General features: G+C 39.1%; 1 protein-coding gene across 3 annotated transcripts in view; it reads right to left on the bottom strand.

Moving 5' to 3' along the window:
- The window catches only part of pcdh15b (protocadherin-related 15b), a 248,948-nt gene that overhangs the window by 105,605 nt on the left and 126,421 nt on the right, over positions 1 to 16,922 (bottom strand). For all 3 annotated transcript variants that reach the window (XM_056245931.1, XM_056245929.1, XM_056245930.1), the window contains exons 16-18: positions 13,023 to 13,155; positions 11,689 to 11,768; positions 7,402 to 7,495 (exon numbers count right to left, since the gene is read on the bottom strand). In XM_056245931.1, coding sequence (XP_056101906.1) covers positions 7,402 to 7,495; positions 11,689 to 11,768; positions 13,023 to 13,155 — 307 coding nt within the window. The remainder of the gene's footprint in view (positions 1 to 7,401; positions 7,496 to 11,688; positions 11,769 to 13,022; positions 13,156 to 16,922) is intronic.

The raw sequence follows: 16,922 nt of genomic DNA, 5'->3' as shown, positions 1-16,922 counted from the left end.
TTGGCTTTCATACACAATTATCCAATTCCCCTGATTAATTTGCAAAGAACTTGCAAAATTGCTAACATATTTGCATTCATCATCAAGCTATGAATAGGGTCTAATGAAAAATATCCACAGCTGTTGAGCAGATTAGTGTTTCAGAGTATAGATCGCCTCAACAAATTGATGGATGCAACCGAATTAACATGCTGGCAGGGAGAATTCCGTCTACTCAGTAACAACAATTCACTGTCTACATATCCGATACTTCACAAAGTGTCTCATTTTGTAAGATGAGTAATGGAAACATAACCCTGAAACATTCATCCATGCACAGCAAACATATAATTAACATTTATCTACTGTTACTTATTAAACTTGCATAATGCCATAATTCCAAACATCCTAAAATGGTCTAATTTTTTTCATTTCTCATTCATTCTATAGATAATTACTTGCTTCTTTCTTTTGATTTTGGGGAGAAATAAAACCCCATAAATGATGTTATTGACAGAAATAAATGGTCCAATGGTCCAGTAACTCATGTTGGCATTTATAACCAGCTGCAAGCTGTCCTAGTGGTTATGAAAGCAATATTTGGCATGTGTTTTCTTCTTTCTCAGTCAAAAAGTAGCAAAAAGTTAAATAAATAAATACATAAATTGAGGATTTTGACTTTACTTTACACAAGTTATTTGCAGTAGACTTTAAATCGTATTATGTGTGTGTGTGTGTGTGTGTGTGTTGTAATTTTCTGAGTACAAATGTTGTTTTGTTTTTTTGGAGGTCAGGTTATGTAGTGTCTCTTCAGCTGGCTAGGTTGGAAGCAGCAATCAATTCAAATTAGAACTGCATATTCTACAGGGTGAAAGTTGTTTCTGAGAACATTTCATACAAATGATTGCTTTTCCTCCTACTCAGTCTTCTTAGACGCTCTTACCAGACTACACGAATGAAAATTACATAATAAATCAAACAAAACAAATACTACTGCAAACAATTTGTTGTGTGAACCAACAAATGAGTAAATGAATAAACATTTGGCCTTTTAGACCAGGTTGCACAAACAAACAAACAAACAAACAAACGAATGAATTAACAAGCGAGTCAGACAAACAGATCAGCAGTGTATCCTAATGATCAGTATCATTAATGAAAAGTGTATTTCTGATATATTTCTTTAAATTGAATGACAGTTGGTTTGATATGTTGATATATAATGCAAAAACAGATTCGTAATAGTGTCTTAAATGGCTAAATACTATTTGGGGACACTGTATAAACAAGCAGCCTGACATACTCCATTACTAGAAATAAATCATTCAAACAATTAGAAGGAAAAAAGTACAAAACCTAGCAGACTGAAAACCATGTTCCCCTGACAACATTGTTTAGTCTCTTCTCGGATCATTCTGTATCCATTTATGTCAAGTCGGAGTCAATTTTTGTTACTTTCCCTGAAACATAAAACATTGGAGTGAAATCCCAGACGGGCGAGCGAGGAAAGCAATATTCCAATAATTAGCAGATTTGTTTTTTCTTCTTCCCCTGCTGCTTGGACTTATATGTTAAAGGTTTAAATGCTGGAGTATTTGGCAGATAGGCCCTGTAAATCTTTCATGTGCCGGCAATAAACCCTGCTGAGTTTGCACTACGCTGTGGAGGTAACATAAGGTTAACTGATCAAGAGTTGAGGCAAAATGCACACAAGGTGCTTTCATTTGTCAACAAACACAGGTCCACATCTTGTGATTAGGAACAGCAAGGATACAAGCTTTAGATAGATAGATAGATAGATAGATAGATAGATAGATAGATAGATAGATAGATAGATAGATAGATAGATAGATAGATAGATAGATAGATAGATAGATAGATAGATAGATAGATAGATAGATAGATAGATAGATAGATAGATAGATAGATAGATAGATAGATAGATAGATAGATAGATAGATAGATAGATAGATCAGACAGACAGACAGACAGACAGACAGACAGACAGACAGACAGACAGACAGACAGACAGACAGACAGATAGATAGATAGATAGATAGATAGATAGATAGACAGACAGACAGACAGACAGACAGATACAGATAGATAGATGGATAGACAGATAGATAGATAGATAGATAGATAGATAGATAGATAGATAGATAGATAGATAGATAGATAGATAGATAGATAGATAGATAGATAGATAGATAGAAAGAAAGACAGAGACAGACAGACAGACAGACAGACAGACAGACAGACAGACAGACAGAAAGACAGACAGATAAATAGATACAGATAGATAGAAGGATAGACAGACAGACAGGGAGACAGATAGATAGATAGATAGATAGATAGATAGATAGATAGATAGATAGATAGACAGACAGACAGACAGACAGACAGACAGACAGACAGACAGACAGACAGACAGACAGACAGACAGACAGACAGACAGATAGATAGATAGATAGATAGATAGATAGATAGATAGATAGATAGATAGATAGATAGATAGATAGATAGATAGATAGATAGATAGATAGATAGATAGATAGATAGATAGATAGATAGATAGATAGATAGATAGACTCTAAAAAATGCTGGGTTGTTTCAACCCAAATTTGGGTCAAATATGGACAAACCCAAATGTTGTGTTAAATATGCAATTAAAAAATTTACAGTTGAAAGTGAAAGTTGAAGTTGGGTTAAAATTTGAAATTACATTTTTAACCCAACATTTGGGTTTGTCCATATTTTACCAAAATTTGGGTTAAAACAACCCAGCATTGTTTAGAGTGTAGATAGATAGACAGACAGACAGACAGACAGACAGACAGACAGACAGATAGATAGATAGATAGATAGATAGATAGATAGATAGATAGATAGATAGATAGATAGATAGATAGATAGATAGATAGATAGATAGATAGATAGATACCCAGCATTGTTTAGAGTGTAGATAGATAGACAGACAGACAGATAGATAGATAGATAGAAAGATAGATAGATAGATAGATAGATAGACAGACAGACAGACAGACAGACAGACAGATAGATAGATAGATAGATAGATAGATAGATAGATAGATAGATAGATAGATAGATAGATAGATAGATAGATAGATAGATAGATAGATAGATAGACAGATGGACAGATAGATGGATGGATGGATGGATGGATGGATGGATGGATGGACGGACGGACGGACGACAGACAGACAGATAGATAGAGGATGGATGGATGGATGGACGGACAGATAGATTATAGATGGATGGATGGATGGATGGATGGAGGGAGGGACGGTCGGATGGACGGACAGACAGATGGATAGAGGATGGATGGATGGATGGACGGACAGATGATAGATGAGCGGACAGACAAACACACAGACAATTTTTAAATTCTGAATTTTGCCCATCCATGCAAAGAGAACAAGAAAGACTTTATGCCAATAGTCAAATGTCTGTGAACACAAGACAGACGTCTGGCTGCGTCTGTTCCTCTAACCACAGTTTGGGGATGAAAAAGTCTCTCTTGTGGACTTTGTTTCTGTGAATCTGTCTGGGTCAAATCTCTCCTACTCCCTGAGCAAAACAAAGAGCAGCCCGAGTGACCTCAGCAGGGACAGAGGTCAAACGCTGAGTGTCGCCAAGGGCCCTTAGAAAGGGACCCATTTCCCCAACTCTCCTCTTCAGAAAAAAGGACTATTTATTAAATTGGCTAATGACCAGGTGGTTTAGCAAAGGTCACTGAATTTTAAAAACCTCCCAAACCGCACCTGCTCCCCCAGCCTTATGTCTCAACTTCACCCTTGGCTCTTATCCGCAAGCGAAGCAGAAAGGTCATGGAGGGAGACTCGTGGGTAAATGGGAAGACGGGAATGAAACCTGCTGCACTGTTTTCTCATCTTACTTTCATGAGCTAAGCACACAGTGACGTCTTTCTCAACAGGCCAGGAAAGAGGAGCGATCAAGGCTCAGAGAATTCTGCCAATTAAGAAGTGCTTTGAATTATTCTAGGGGTTATTAAAGTATCGGAATCGCATTCATTTGTTTGTAAAGGCTACGCTGACGTGACGGTGAAGGCAAAGACGTGCGACTCTGGTGTAACATAATTCCACCATCTGACAAACACCTTGACAGTTTGGATATATATGGACACCATTGTGCTTAAAGCCGGATCTTTATGCACTTTCTTCCTGAGGAAGGCAAGTCATTATCCTTGAGTTTGGAGGTGAACACATCACATGTCCTTGAAGCGGGTTGTAAATCCAGGCATCTCTTTTATTGATGAATACTAAGTGAGATTTTCTCTGTTGGTTCATCCAGTAAGGGATATAGGCTCAGTGAGAGATTGGAGTGAAAGAAGGTGCTTCATAATTAAAAAGCCAGTTCGGCTCATTTATCTCCATCATTACGGCATAATCACTCCATTGTAAGATGCACCTCATTTTCCTCTATTTAGATCAATCTCTTTGAGCCCTTTGTGAAAGTGGAGTGCACAGGAGAGTCACTGGCGACCGCTAGGAAACTCACCCCATGAAAGGAAATCAAATACTTTTAGAAAATAACAAACAAACGAGCAAATGAACAAATGAACGAACAAACAGCAATCAGTGAGTGGCGGAAACATTTGTTTGATTGACTCACATTATTGACTGATTTGTTGCATAAATGAATCAATGTTAGACTTCTCTTTACTTTGATCCTGATTCAAAATGTTTTTCTATTTTCAAAATTGCATTTATATAGGCATAAAAACAAACAAATCAAACACTTTTGCATGAAATGAATGAATAAACAAACATCAATCAGTTTAATTGATTGAGTGACTGATTGACTGAATAAATGAAACAATGGAAGGCTTGTCTTCCTATTTCTTATAAACTTAATGCCACATATTTAAATTTCCACCATTGCGAATATACACTCACCTAAAGGATTATTAGGAACACCATACTAATACTGTGTTTGACCCCCTTTCGCCTTCAGAACTGCCTTAATTCTACGTGGCATTGATTCAACAAGGTGCTGAAAGCATTCTTTAGAAATGTTGGCCCATATTGATAGGATAGCATCTTGCAGTTGATGGAGATTTGTGGGATGCACATCCAGGGCACGAAGCTCCCGTTCCACCACATCCCAAAGATGCTCTATTGGGTTGAGATCTGGTGACTGTAGAGGCCATTTTAGTACAGTGAACTCATTGTCATGTTCAAGAAACCAATTTGAAATGATTCGAACTTTGTGACATGGTGCATTATCCTGCTGGAAGTAGCCATCAGAGGATGGGTACATGGTGGCCATAAAGGGATGGACATGGTCAGAAACAATGCTCAGGTAGGCCGTGGCATTTAAACGATGCCCAATTGGCACTAAGGGGCCTAAAGTGTGCCAAGAAAAAATCCCCCACACCATTACACCACCACCACCAGCCTGCACAGTGGTAACAAGGCATGATGGATCCATCTTCTCATTCTGTTTATGCCAAATTCTGACTCTACCATCTGAATGTCTCAACAGAAATTGAGACTCATCAGACCAGGCAACATTTTTCCAGTCTTCAACTGTCCAATTTTAGTGAGCTCTTGCAAATTGTAGCCTCTTTTTCCTATTTCTAGTGGAGATGAGTGGTACCCGGTGGGGTCTTCTGCTGTTGTAGCCCATCCGCCTCAAGGTTGTGCGTGTTGTGGCTTCACAAATGCTTTGCTGCATACCTCGGTTGTAACGAGTGGTTATTTCAGTCAAAGTTGCTCTTCTATCAGCTTGAATCAGTCGGCCCATTCTCCACTGACCTCTAGCATCAACAAGGCATTTTCGCCCACAGGACTGCCGCATACTGGATGTTTTTCCCTTTTCACACCATTCTCCAAGATCGATCTTTTAATCTAATCCTGTTTTCTGTTGATATGTGAACAAAACATCCCTAACCATTTTTTGAAACATGCCCCCCATCCTGCAATCGCCATAGGCTTTGTGCTTTGTTGCTTTCGAAGTTAGTGGTGTCTTCATTATTTGATGTGTTTGAATAAATCTGTCATGAAAACAAGTTATTACGGCCACCGTTTAAATGTTTATATTTCAACTGAAAGTAGAAAACTAATTATATTATTGAAAAGTTAAAATAATCAAGATTATTAAACAAATTTGATTCATTGATAATTAAACTTTTCTTTTTTTTTTCAGTTTTCATTTGAATAAAACCTTTAATATCATTAGTGTTTCGGTAAAAATACACAGTTTCATCACTACAAATAGGGTTCAACGGGGTTAAAGGCGCACCAGGGTATGACCTTTTGATGATGCACGTGGAAATTTGTCTGATCCTTGACGTGTGGCAGCAGCGCAAATGTGATTCTATGCTGATTTGATCTAATTTAAAGTTTAATTTAATTTAATGTTTTTTAAAATGTTATAGATGTATGTAGCAAATGAGAATCGATAAAATGAATGTCTATATTTTGAGACAAAGTTCTTGTTACTGATTTTTAGTTTTGTTTAAGGTAAAAAAAAAAGCAATATATATATATATATATATATATATATATATATATTTTTTTTTTTACATTTTTTTATTATTATTATTTTTATGAAGGGACCATGCACAATTTTTAACATAAAATTTCCATTTCATCTATTGAACCGGATTTAGCCAAAGGGTATTTTTCATCCGTAGTCCCCCAGACAGGACAATATTTTCAATAACGGAAGAATATATAAAAGTATGGTAATTGGGGTAAAAGCGCCCCTGCTGTCGGGGCGAACGGCACAATAATGAATATGATAATAAATAGCTGGCTTGACTTTTCCATTTGTTGACATGACATGGTTAGAATCAGATGGTAAATATGATATATCAAATTAGGTGTCCATCTTAGAGATAATCTCCATGATTATAATGAAACCATCATATTTAAAAATATAATATTAATCATATCAAATAATAGAATATCATATTTATTTGTTACTACTGTAAAGCTTTTCTGTAAAGGGATTTATGGGATCTTATTCAATGCTTTCAGAACATTTACTTTTTCAAAATGTTTTTGTTTCTGTATTTTTAAAATGAACCTATTTTAATGACAGTATATTTATAGAAAAAAAATGAATTGGCCAATATATCGGTGCCTCCCTAATTTATATACAACTGTGTAATAACATTCATGCAGCCTATAATTCTGTACAGATTTGTGGTACTAAAGATGACTGTACATCTTTATGATGGTTTCTAACTCTTGTGTCTGCACTTCTTTGCTTCAGCATGATTGATCTTGCTAGACTCTGCATGACATGTTGTACTGTGTCTACGTGTGATGTCTGTTTAAGCAGAAGCTTCGATTGCGATCTTTTGAACTGCATCTACAGCCGCGTTTCGTCTTCAGTGGGGTGTGATTGATTGACAGACTTCAGTCTTACCCCATCTGGGTTTCCATCGGAGGCTGTGATAGTAAGCGTGTAGTGATCCACGATCTCTCTGTCCAGCGTCTTCGCCAGCAACAATAGCCCAGACCTGAAAGCAAAGATTTTGTCGTAAACCTGAGGACAAGTGGAACAAGGTTAAAAGTGTTAAAATTCACACCATGTGCTGAGAAAACAAAACTGGAAAATGTCATACGCAGAACAGGCCACAGCCAAAATCCAGACAAAGTGAATCATTTTCAGCGGAAATTAGTTCATCAAAATAGGCTGGATGGAATTATGTGCCGCTGAATGACATGGCCAGCAAATATGTTCATTCCTTGCAAGACTCGCGCCCGCCACTGTGAAAGGCTGAGGATATTTTACGTGTGCCTGGGGACGATTAGGACTGAATTAATTGTCAGTCGACAGCAGCCATGAGTGAAACATTGTGCCCCATTCAAATGAGCTCTAGTAAGGAGTGCGTTTGTTCACACATTTACCTTTGTTTACACGGCAATGTAAGTTTTATTGAGAACTCGTAAAGCAGGGAGTGAGCCATACAACAAAACTGTGGATCGTGAAAGTTGGGGGATTGTTTGGTGGCCGGGTTACTTTGATTATTCTACGAATACCAATACAAACCAAATCAATCAATCAATCAATCAATAAATACACAGTTTATGGTAGGCGTTATGGCATTTATGGCACTAATAAAGGTTATTAGTGCATTGAATTAAATTAAATGTTTGGGAAGTGAACATAGCCTACTTTTTAATTGTTCTTTATTGATTTTTTTTTTTTTTTTAGGTTTTTTTCGAAATTAAAAATATGCATAGAAATTAGGGATTCACTGATAGTTTTTTTTTGCGCCGATACCGATTTTAACAAATCATTATTGTCCAAATCTGATACCAATATTTGTCACTTGCTCTCTTATCTGAAGTTTTGTCATTAAAATAGATAGTGTTTTGATCATGTTTTCATTTAGAGAAGTTCAAAAACAAATGTATTAAGTTATACCTGCTGGATATCATCAAATCATTTTTAATGAACGTGAATCTGATCCATTTAACATTCAGCTGATCCATTTAACATAAACATTTGAAATAAACAGTGCTTTTTAGGTAGGTTTATTTATTCTTCACTCTACAAATTAAATGCATTTACATCCTCAATACAGTTACAAAAGTTATTTAGTTAAGAGCATTTTTTGTATTTTTGTTTTTATATCTATAGAGTTATACAAAATAAGACCTAATTTAGTACTTATTCCATCACACTTTTATGCAATCGACTTTGTTGTTATTCAAGATTAAAGCATTTTATTATTTTTTATTCATTTGATAAATAACTGCTGCCTTTTTTGATATAAAGAGTACACACACACACACACACACACACATCTAAAATCAAATATTACAGGCCTAATTTGTGCAGAAAAATGTTGCTAATATTTCAGAACATTTAATGCCTTCTTAATTAGATTGCGAATGTTTATTTGAATGAGATGCATTGCTGAAATACCATGTGTAAACTAACCAAAATTATTTAGTGAATTTGCCCTTTCATGTTTTCAAGCAGTCAATCATTCCGTCTTGACACAAACCGTCCCCTAAAACCCAAAGAGGATCTGTAAAGAGGGTGGACACAACCGCACACAGTCATGCGTTCTCCAAATGAAATAAGCAAATTCAAAGCGGCATCTTTAAGTCTCCAGAGGACCTCATGTATATTCATAACACATTCACTGCGAAGCAAAGTCTGCACGCCTAAAAAAGCTTGCATGCATGGTGCACGTATGCTTTTAGACGTGCAGACGATGCCCTACTGAACAGCATCAATTGAAATGATAAACAGAGAACACAGAGTTTATTACTGTTATTATAGACTGCAGCTGCAAAGATCAACCAAACCATTCAAGCTGGTTATGGAAATGCATTTATATCTGGGGTTTTATGAATACCTAAAAGTGAACCGTACGAAATTTATATATTGTCACAAATCTTGGAATTTGTTGGGATTTGTCATGATGTCTCCACAGACTAAAGAGGCCCTGAATCAAATTTTCTTCTACCCTTTTTTATTTTATTTTGTTGTAATATGAAAATATACTGTAACTTTAAGAACTCAAGGAGGAGAACTTCCTCCTCAATCTTTAATACATGATTAACTAACTGTATTTGTCTATGTACACTTCTAAAATGCACTTTCTGTAAATCTGCTTTAAAACAATATGTATTGTGAAAAGCGCTACACAAATAAATTTGAATTGAATTGAAACTAAAGTTAAAAAAGAGACTTGTTTTGAAGTTACTTTTGCAACTCTCTTACATCAGGCAGAATACATTTGAATAAATGCACATAAATGCAAGATTCCCCACAGTCACACATCAATAATGACAGAAACTTGTCACATTGAAGTCAAATAAATATGACATGCGCAAATATGACATCGCAATGCGCACACACCATTTACATTATGCAGAAAAATCTGCTAAACTGCTATTCCTGGCTGTGTGTAGCACCTACAGCTCTGCATATCCTTCTGAGGAATCCCAACGGTCTCATTTTTTAACAATGTCTATGATCATTTCAGTCATCTTGTAATAGTTTGAATGTAACATTTCAGTCCAGATTGTTTTATGAATGCCGCAATGCAATTCAGTTTTGATTTATATGCATTGGTGATCACGTTTGTACGGAGCCCCGAACATGACATGCAGGAAAAAATAAATAGTAGGCTAAATCGTGCGCTATTTACTAACTCATTCCCTCGATTTAGTAAATTGTGCAGATGATTTACTATTTCATTCCCTCGATTTATTAACCTTTTTTTCTTGCATGTGCTGGGCTCTGTATGTTTGCTTAATTGTAAGCAGCTTATCCACTTATTTTGGGATCTGGAGATTCCGTACTATGTAAGTATATTTGTAATAGCGCCACCTACTGCATAACAGTGAAAACACGGATTGCCGAAAAAACATATCATTGGCTGGGGGAAGCGTTGTTTCTTAAATTACACAAAATCTCATCAATGGTAGGGAAAGAGTTAATTAAAGGGTAAGTGATAAAATTACAATAAAAAAGGTACCAAAAACAAATATAATATTAGAAGTGAATTATTATTATTATATTTTTTTTTTTTATAAGTGTGATATGATTATTTTAAGTTACAAAGACGGCCCCCATGAAACAACATACTTAACCCCGAAGACACAAAGCTCGAAGATCTAATCTATCGTGCTTTATGTACAAGTTATCAGACATATCTGGTTGCCAAAATAAAGTAGGTGAGCTTAAGCTAAATTGAGAATATTTAAAATCCATTTAAAACTCTTGCATCCCTTCCGCTTGAAAATCTATCACAGTCGTTTTGAACTTTCCTGAATAATTCCACTTTTAAATTGCCATTTCGCTTACTTTCTGAAAGGATAACCCCACACCTTCAACCCCATGAATGTGCTTTTTAAACATATACTTTATATTATAATATTCATCCTCCAGCCAGACTTTTCTAGGCTCCACAGTTACACAAACCCCTCTAACAGACAGCTCTATCGTAAACTCAGCGGGGAGCAGAAGGCATTGTGGGAAGGAGGAGAGGAAGGGAAGGGGCTGTAACCGTGAGAGATAAGCACAGGTAGTTCAAGAAATAAAGCCACATTAGTTCTGTTCTTCGTCTGCTGCGTATTGAAAGAACAGTAACAGTTCATTAGAAGTGTATGGTTGTGAAACAGTATCTTGCTTAAATAACTGGAGAACAGGATCAGAAAGTTTGCTGCGGGCTATGATTGAAATACCCTTTGGTACCCTCCACACTACGGACTATAACATGCTTTACTAAATGCATTACTAAAGAAAGAGAGTGTGAGATATCAGCCACTATCCTCACCTAATGTTGTTTACTCGTTTTACTGAGTGCTAAATCAAATAAAATGCATCTGAGGATTTGCTCTAAAAACATTTAAGGACTATCGGTCCTTCACTGCAAGCAAAAGCTGAAATGTCTTAAGCTGCTATTTGAAATGGAGGATTTCATATTTTCTTCGGTTCTTATTAATTATGCATCATGTTTGTGTCAGAATGTAATCTGAATCCAGTGCATACTAGGACGTGACTAACCAAGGCACACATATTTCAAAGAGAATACGCTTTTGTTTCTCTGTATTTTTCTGTGTGAGTGCAAAGCAAAATAAAGACAGTGCCTGTATCACAATTAAGACATCATTTTTTGCTCATTCAAAGCCAGAAAGGAGAGATTTTGGCAGAGCAGCCTTTTTCCGGCCTTTAACGCCAGCTTACGTTTGGGAGACTTCAAAGACGTTGTTTGGATCTCCTCTCAGGATGGTATATGTAATGGGATCTCTTTCACGGTCGGTTGCCTGCAAATGACAGAAAGCGCTTTTGTGTTAATTCAATTACGCACAGAAAGACTCAACCTCCATACTTCGTCATCACGAAACCTCTGACAGCAAAATATAAAATATAAGATGCCTAAATACAGTATATAGTTTGTTTTGCTGTCAGATATGTAGATCTTTCTTTTTTCAACATCAAGGTTTGGGTGAAAATGTACGTGGATATATTTATATAAATGGTGAAAAGTTTGAAATAATTCAGATTTTTTTTTCATTCTTTAGAAGTACGCTCACAAAAGCTGCAATTATTTGATGAAAAATTAATCAGTGTCACTTGATCCTTAAAAAAAACTAATATGCTGATCTGCAGCTCAAGAAACATTTATTATCAATATCAACGGTTTTTTTTTTTTATAAATAAATATAAGAAAATTAATATTTTTCTGCAAGGACAAAATACGTGTCAGTAAAGACATTTATAATGTTACGAAGGATTTATATTTGAAATAATGCTGCTATTTTGAGCTTTCTATTTGTCAAAGAATCATGAACTAAAAATGTATCACAAAAATATTCAGCGAAAAAAAAAATCAACATTGATAATCAGAAGAAACATTACTAATAACTGAGCACCAATAATAATTATTCATAACTGAGCAGCAAATCAGCATATTAGAATGATTTCTGAAGGGTCATGTGACACTGAAGACTAGAGCAATGATGCTGAAAATTCAGCTTTTCAGCATATATTCAAATATATAACAGTTTAAATTGTAATAATATTTTACAATATTACTGTTTTGGTTGTATTTTTGATCCATTTAATGCAGCCTTGGTGAGCAGAAGAGACAAAAACATTTAAAATTATTACAACCTTTTGACAGATAGTGTAAATCTGAGATAGTGTTTTTAATCTATAATTTTAGTATAATTAATATTCAACACATTTTTGTTTAAACAAGATCCTAATGAGAGAAGCTTAAAGAGATATCTTTAAAATGACCCAAAAATGAAAATTGTGTTGTCATTTACTCACCCTCAAGTTGTTCCAAACATGTTCTGTTGCACACAAAAGGAGATATTAGGGGGAAAAAAAATTTCTATGGAGGTCAATGGCTACCATCAACTGTTTGGTTACCAACATTATTTAAAATATCGTATTTTGTGTTCAGCAAAAGAAAGAAACTCATACAGGTTTGGTGAGTAAATGATGACAGAATTTTCATTTTGTGGGTGAACGATCCCTTTAATCACCAGTGGAGCTGATGGGGAAGTCACCTGTATGTTGAGCAGTGTGGCTCCAGTCCTCATGGCCTCATTGATCTCCAGGCTGTATATGAGCTGAGGGAAACGGGGAGGGCTCTGGTTGTTGGGGGGCAGCACTTCGATATACACTGTAGTGATGGAACTTCTGAAGAATCAAAAGGAATAGAATTTATATTCCTTTATTAGACAAACGTATTAAGTGTCACAGTCCTCGTCTGCACCTGTCTGTCCTTGTCTGCACTACACTTCCCAGAATCCTTGTCTCCACACCTGTATTCACTCCCTCAATCATCCACCTGTTCATCGTCTTAATCATCTGTGTCACCTGTCTTCACCTCGTTAGTGTTCATTTGGACTTGTATTTAGTTTCTTCTGTTCAGTCTGTCTTGGTCGGTTCTCGTCTATGTTACATGGTGTAAAGCTTGAGTGTTTCCGTATGACCGTCATTCTGTATCTGAGTTTTGATTATATAAGTAAATGTTTGAATTGGAGTCTTTGTGTCAGCCTCTCCTTCATCCTGCACCATCATCCGTGACAGACCCGTGACAGAAGAACCGACCAAGAAGGTAATGGAGGAGGACGCTATGGATACGTTTCTGTTCAACCAGAATGGAAGTTCTTTGGAGGAATTAGTGGAAGTTTACCTGCATCTGTATCAGGATGATTACTGGGAGGAGGAGTTTTTAAAGCAACGGTTTTGGGGAGGACTAGATGATCCACTAACCCAGATACTGCTGCTCAAAGACTTAGACCGACCTTTTCTTGAGTTCTTGGACCGAGCTCTTTTTGTCTGTGGTTCCTCCCTCACTATAACACCAGCCGATCCTGAGTTTCCAGTACCAGAGCTTCACGTCAGCCACGTCCAGCCAGAGCTTCACGTCGGCCACGTCCAGCCAGAGCTTCACGTCGGCCACGTCCAGCCAGAGCTTCACGTCAGCCACGTCCAGCCAGAGACCGTCCAGCCAGAGACCGTCCAGCCAGAGACCGTCCAGCCAGCTCTGGAGGACGCAGTGCTCCTTGTGGGATCCATGGCTGTTTTGTGTGTGTGGGCAGCACACACATTTGTTACAGCCCATGAACCCAGCCCTGAGCTTCCTTCGCCGCTGGTCCCGTCCAGTCCTGAGCTTCCTTCGCCGCTGGTCCCTTCCAGCACTGAGCTTCCTTCGCCGCTGGTCCTATCCAGCCCTGAGCTCCCTTCACCGCTGGTTCCGTCCAGCCCAGAGACCCCTTCACCGCTGGTTCCGTCCAGCCCAGAGACCCCTTCACCGCTGGTTCCGTCCAGCCCAGAGACCCCTTCACCGCTGGTTCCGTCCAGCCCAGAGACCCCTTCACCGCTGGTTCCGTCCAGCCCAGAGACCCCTTCACCGCTGGTTCCGTCCAGCCCAGAGACCCCTTCACCGCTGGTTCCGTCCAGCCCAGAGACCCCTTCACCGCTGGTTCCGTCCAGCCCAGAGACCCCTTCACCGCTGGTTCCGTCCAGCCCAGAGACCCCTTCACCGCTGGTTCCGTCCAGCCCAGAGACTAGTAATGACTCTGTCACTCTCCCCATTAATTTTTTTGGGGGGGGGGCATAGGCCCTCGCCGTGGGTGCCCCAAGGACCCACGGCCACCCAAAGGGTCCTCACCGCCGTGGCCACCCGAAGGGGCCTCACCGCCGTGGCCACCCGAAGGGGCTTCTCCGCCGTGGCCACCCGAAGGGGCTTCTCCGCCGTGGCCACCCGAAGGGGCCTCACCGCCGTGGCCACCCGAAGGGGCTTCTCCGCCGTGGCCACCCGAAGGGGCTTCACCGCCGTGGCCGCCCGAGGGTTCGTCTCCGCCGTGGCCGCCCGAGGGTTCGTCACCACCATGGCCACCCGAAGGGTCTCCACTGCCCTGGACGCCTGAGGGTCCGACAGCTCCGCCCTGGCCACGCCCACGTCCTGCTCCGCCCTGGCCAAGCTCACGTCCTGCTCCGCCCTGGCCACGCCCACGTCCTGCTCCGCCCTGGCCACGCCCACGTCCTGCTCCGCCATGGCCACGCCCACGTCCTGCTCCGCCATGGCCGCCTGGTCCATCCTGGAGTCCATCCTCCTGCACCCGGTCCGCCTTCCCGTTACGGACTCCAGGATTCCCACCCTCCCACCCCTGTTCTAAGTCGTGAGGTCACGCCTACCGGGAGGGGGAGTAATGTCACAGTCCTCGTCTGCACCTGTCTGTCCTTGTCTGCACTACACTTCCCAGAATCCTTGTCTCCACACCTGTATTCACTCCCTCAATCATCCACCTGTTCATCGTCTTAATCATCTGTGTCACCTGTCTTCACCTCGTTAGTGTTCATTTGGACTTGTATTTAGTTTCTTCTGTTCGGTCTGTCTTGGTCGGTTCTCGTCTATGTTACATGGTGTAAAGCTTGAGTGTTTCCGTATGACCGTCATTCTGTATCTGAGTTTTGATTATATAAGTAAATGTTTGAATTGGAGTCTTTGTGTCAGCCTCTCCTTCATCCTGCACCATCATCCGTGACAGACCCGTGACATTAAGTGACTCACTCAAAGGTATGACATGATTATGCTTCTTCACCAGTTATCAACTATGCCAGACCAGCCACAAAACAATCAGGAATGGAGTTTCAACATATAATTTCCTGGAAATACTATGGCTTTGTTCCAAAATATAGCGATCTAATGAAATAGGCACCATTGTAAGGCACCACAGACACTCCTGTTGCAAAAAATAGAGATTCTATAATTATGCTGCCTTCTAAGATACCATTTTTTTGGCCCAACTATAAGGCAACAAATTTCCCTACAAGGGAAGAAAGTATAAATAAATAGTATAAAATAGCATCAGTCACTAATGCGCCACTTTAGGCCTCCGTTACAGTCACTCCCATCCGGGTCACAGCACCAATGTCACCCCTCCAGTGCTAGCATTGTTCCGAGTGGGATTTGAACTGGTGTTTCTGACATGTGAGGCGGGAGCACTAACAAGGATGCCAAAGACCGCAGTATCAGTTGCCAGTGCGCCTCTTGAGGTCAGGGGAGTGAGGTTTACCCACTCTTACTATCTGGTCTCTCGTACATATACATTTATTTGTATAAGAGTTTTATAATCTTTATGAATGCATCACAGAAATGTTTTTGACAAATCATTCTCCCTTGACTTCCATTGTAAGTACATTATTGTAATAGAGTTCAAAAGGTGCAGCACGCACATCCAAAACAATAAAACTGGGTGCTGGGCAGACAGGTAGTTGCAAAAGTAAACAATGAGTCCGCACACCAGAAAATGCTCCCAAGCCAATTGTCTGATGAAGGGCTTGGGCCTGAAACGTTACACGTGGTGAGCAACTATTAAATTCGCTTAGGAGCATTTTCTGGTGTGCGCACTCATTGTTTACTTTTGCAAGTACATTATGGTAAACATTGTTTTCTCTTGGTTTCAGTTTTACGAACTGAAAGACGATTCAAACATACTTTCTGCAGTAATGAAGCGATGCAATCAGACGCTTTCGATTGAGCAAATGCAGCATTTCCTGTATGGGCTCTGATATGGATTTTCTGTCTTTTGACAAAAGAAATCACCAAGCTTCCACCCAGATCTGAACACTTTTAATTCTAGCTAACAATAGCAGTCCAATTGCTTAGGTTGTTTTCTGGATGTTTAGTGAAAACCCAACCATGTATTGTCATTACTTTATGACACATTGTATCAAGGCACTCATCAAACGTGTGTGGAGCTGTGGTTGAAGCAAATTGGATTGGGGATAATTCTGTTTGGAAACTTTCCAATATGGTGGATTTGATGCCAGCGGTCTCATAAAATTTTCAAATGGGAAGATAAGAGATGAAAATAACTCTCTGGTTCTCACAAGCTCAAACGCCATCTGTCCAACACATATAATAGCACACCTGCTGCCTTTAACCATAAACC

The sequence above is a fragment of the Rhinichthys klamathensis genome, unplaced genomic scaffold (genome assembly GCF_029890125.1).
Source record: "Rhinichthys klamathensis goyatoka isolate OS25496 unplaced genomic scaffold, OSU_Roscu_1.1 h1tg000035l_1, whole genome shotgun sequence".
NCBI classification, from domain to species: Eukaryota; Metazoa; Chordata; class Actinopteri; order Cypriniformes; family Leuciscidae; genus Rhinichthys; species Rhinichthys klamathensis.
The sequence above is the reverse complement of the archived record's forward strand: the minus strand, read 5'-3'. Positions and strand labels throughout refer to the sequence as shown.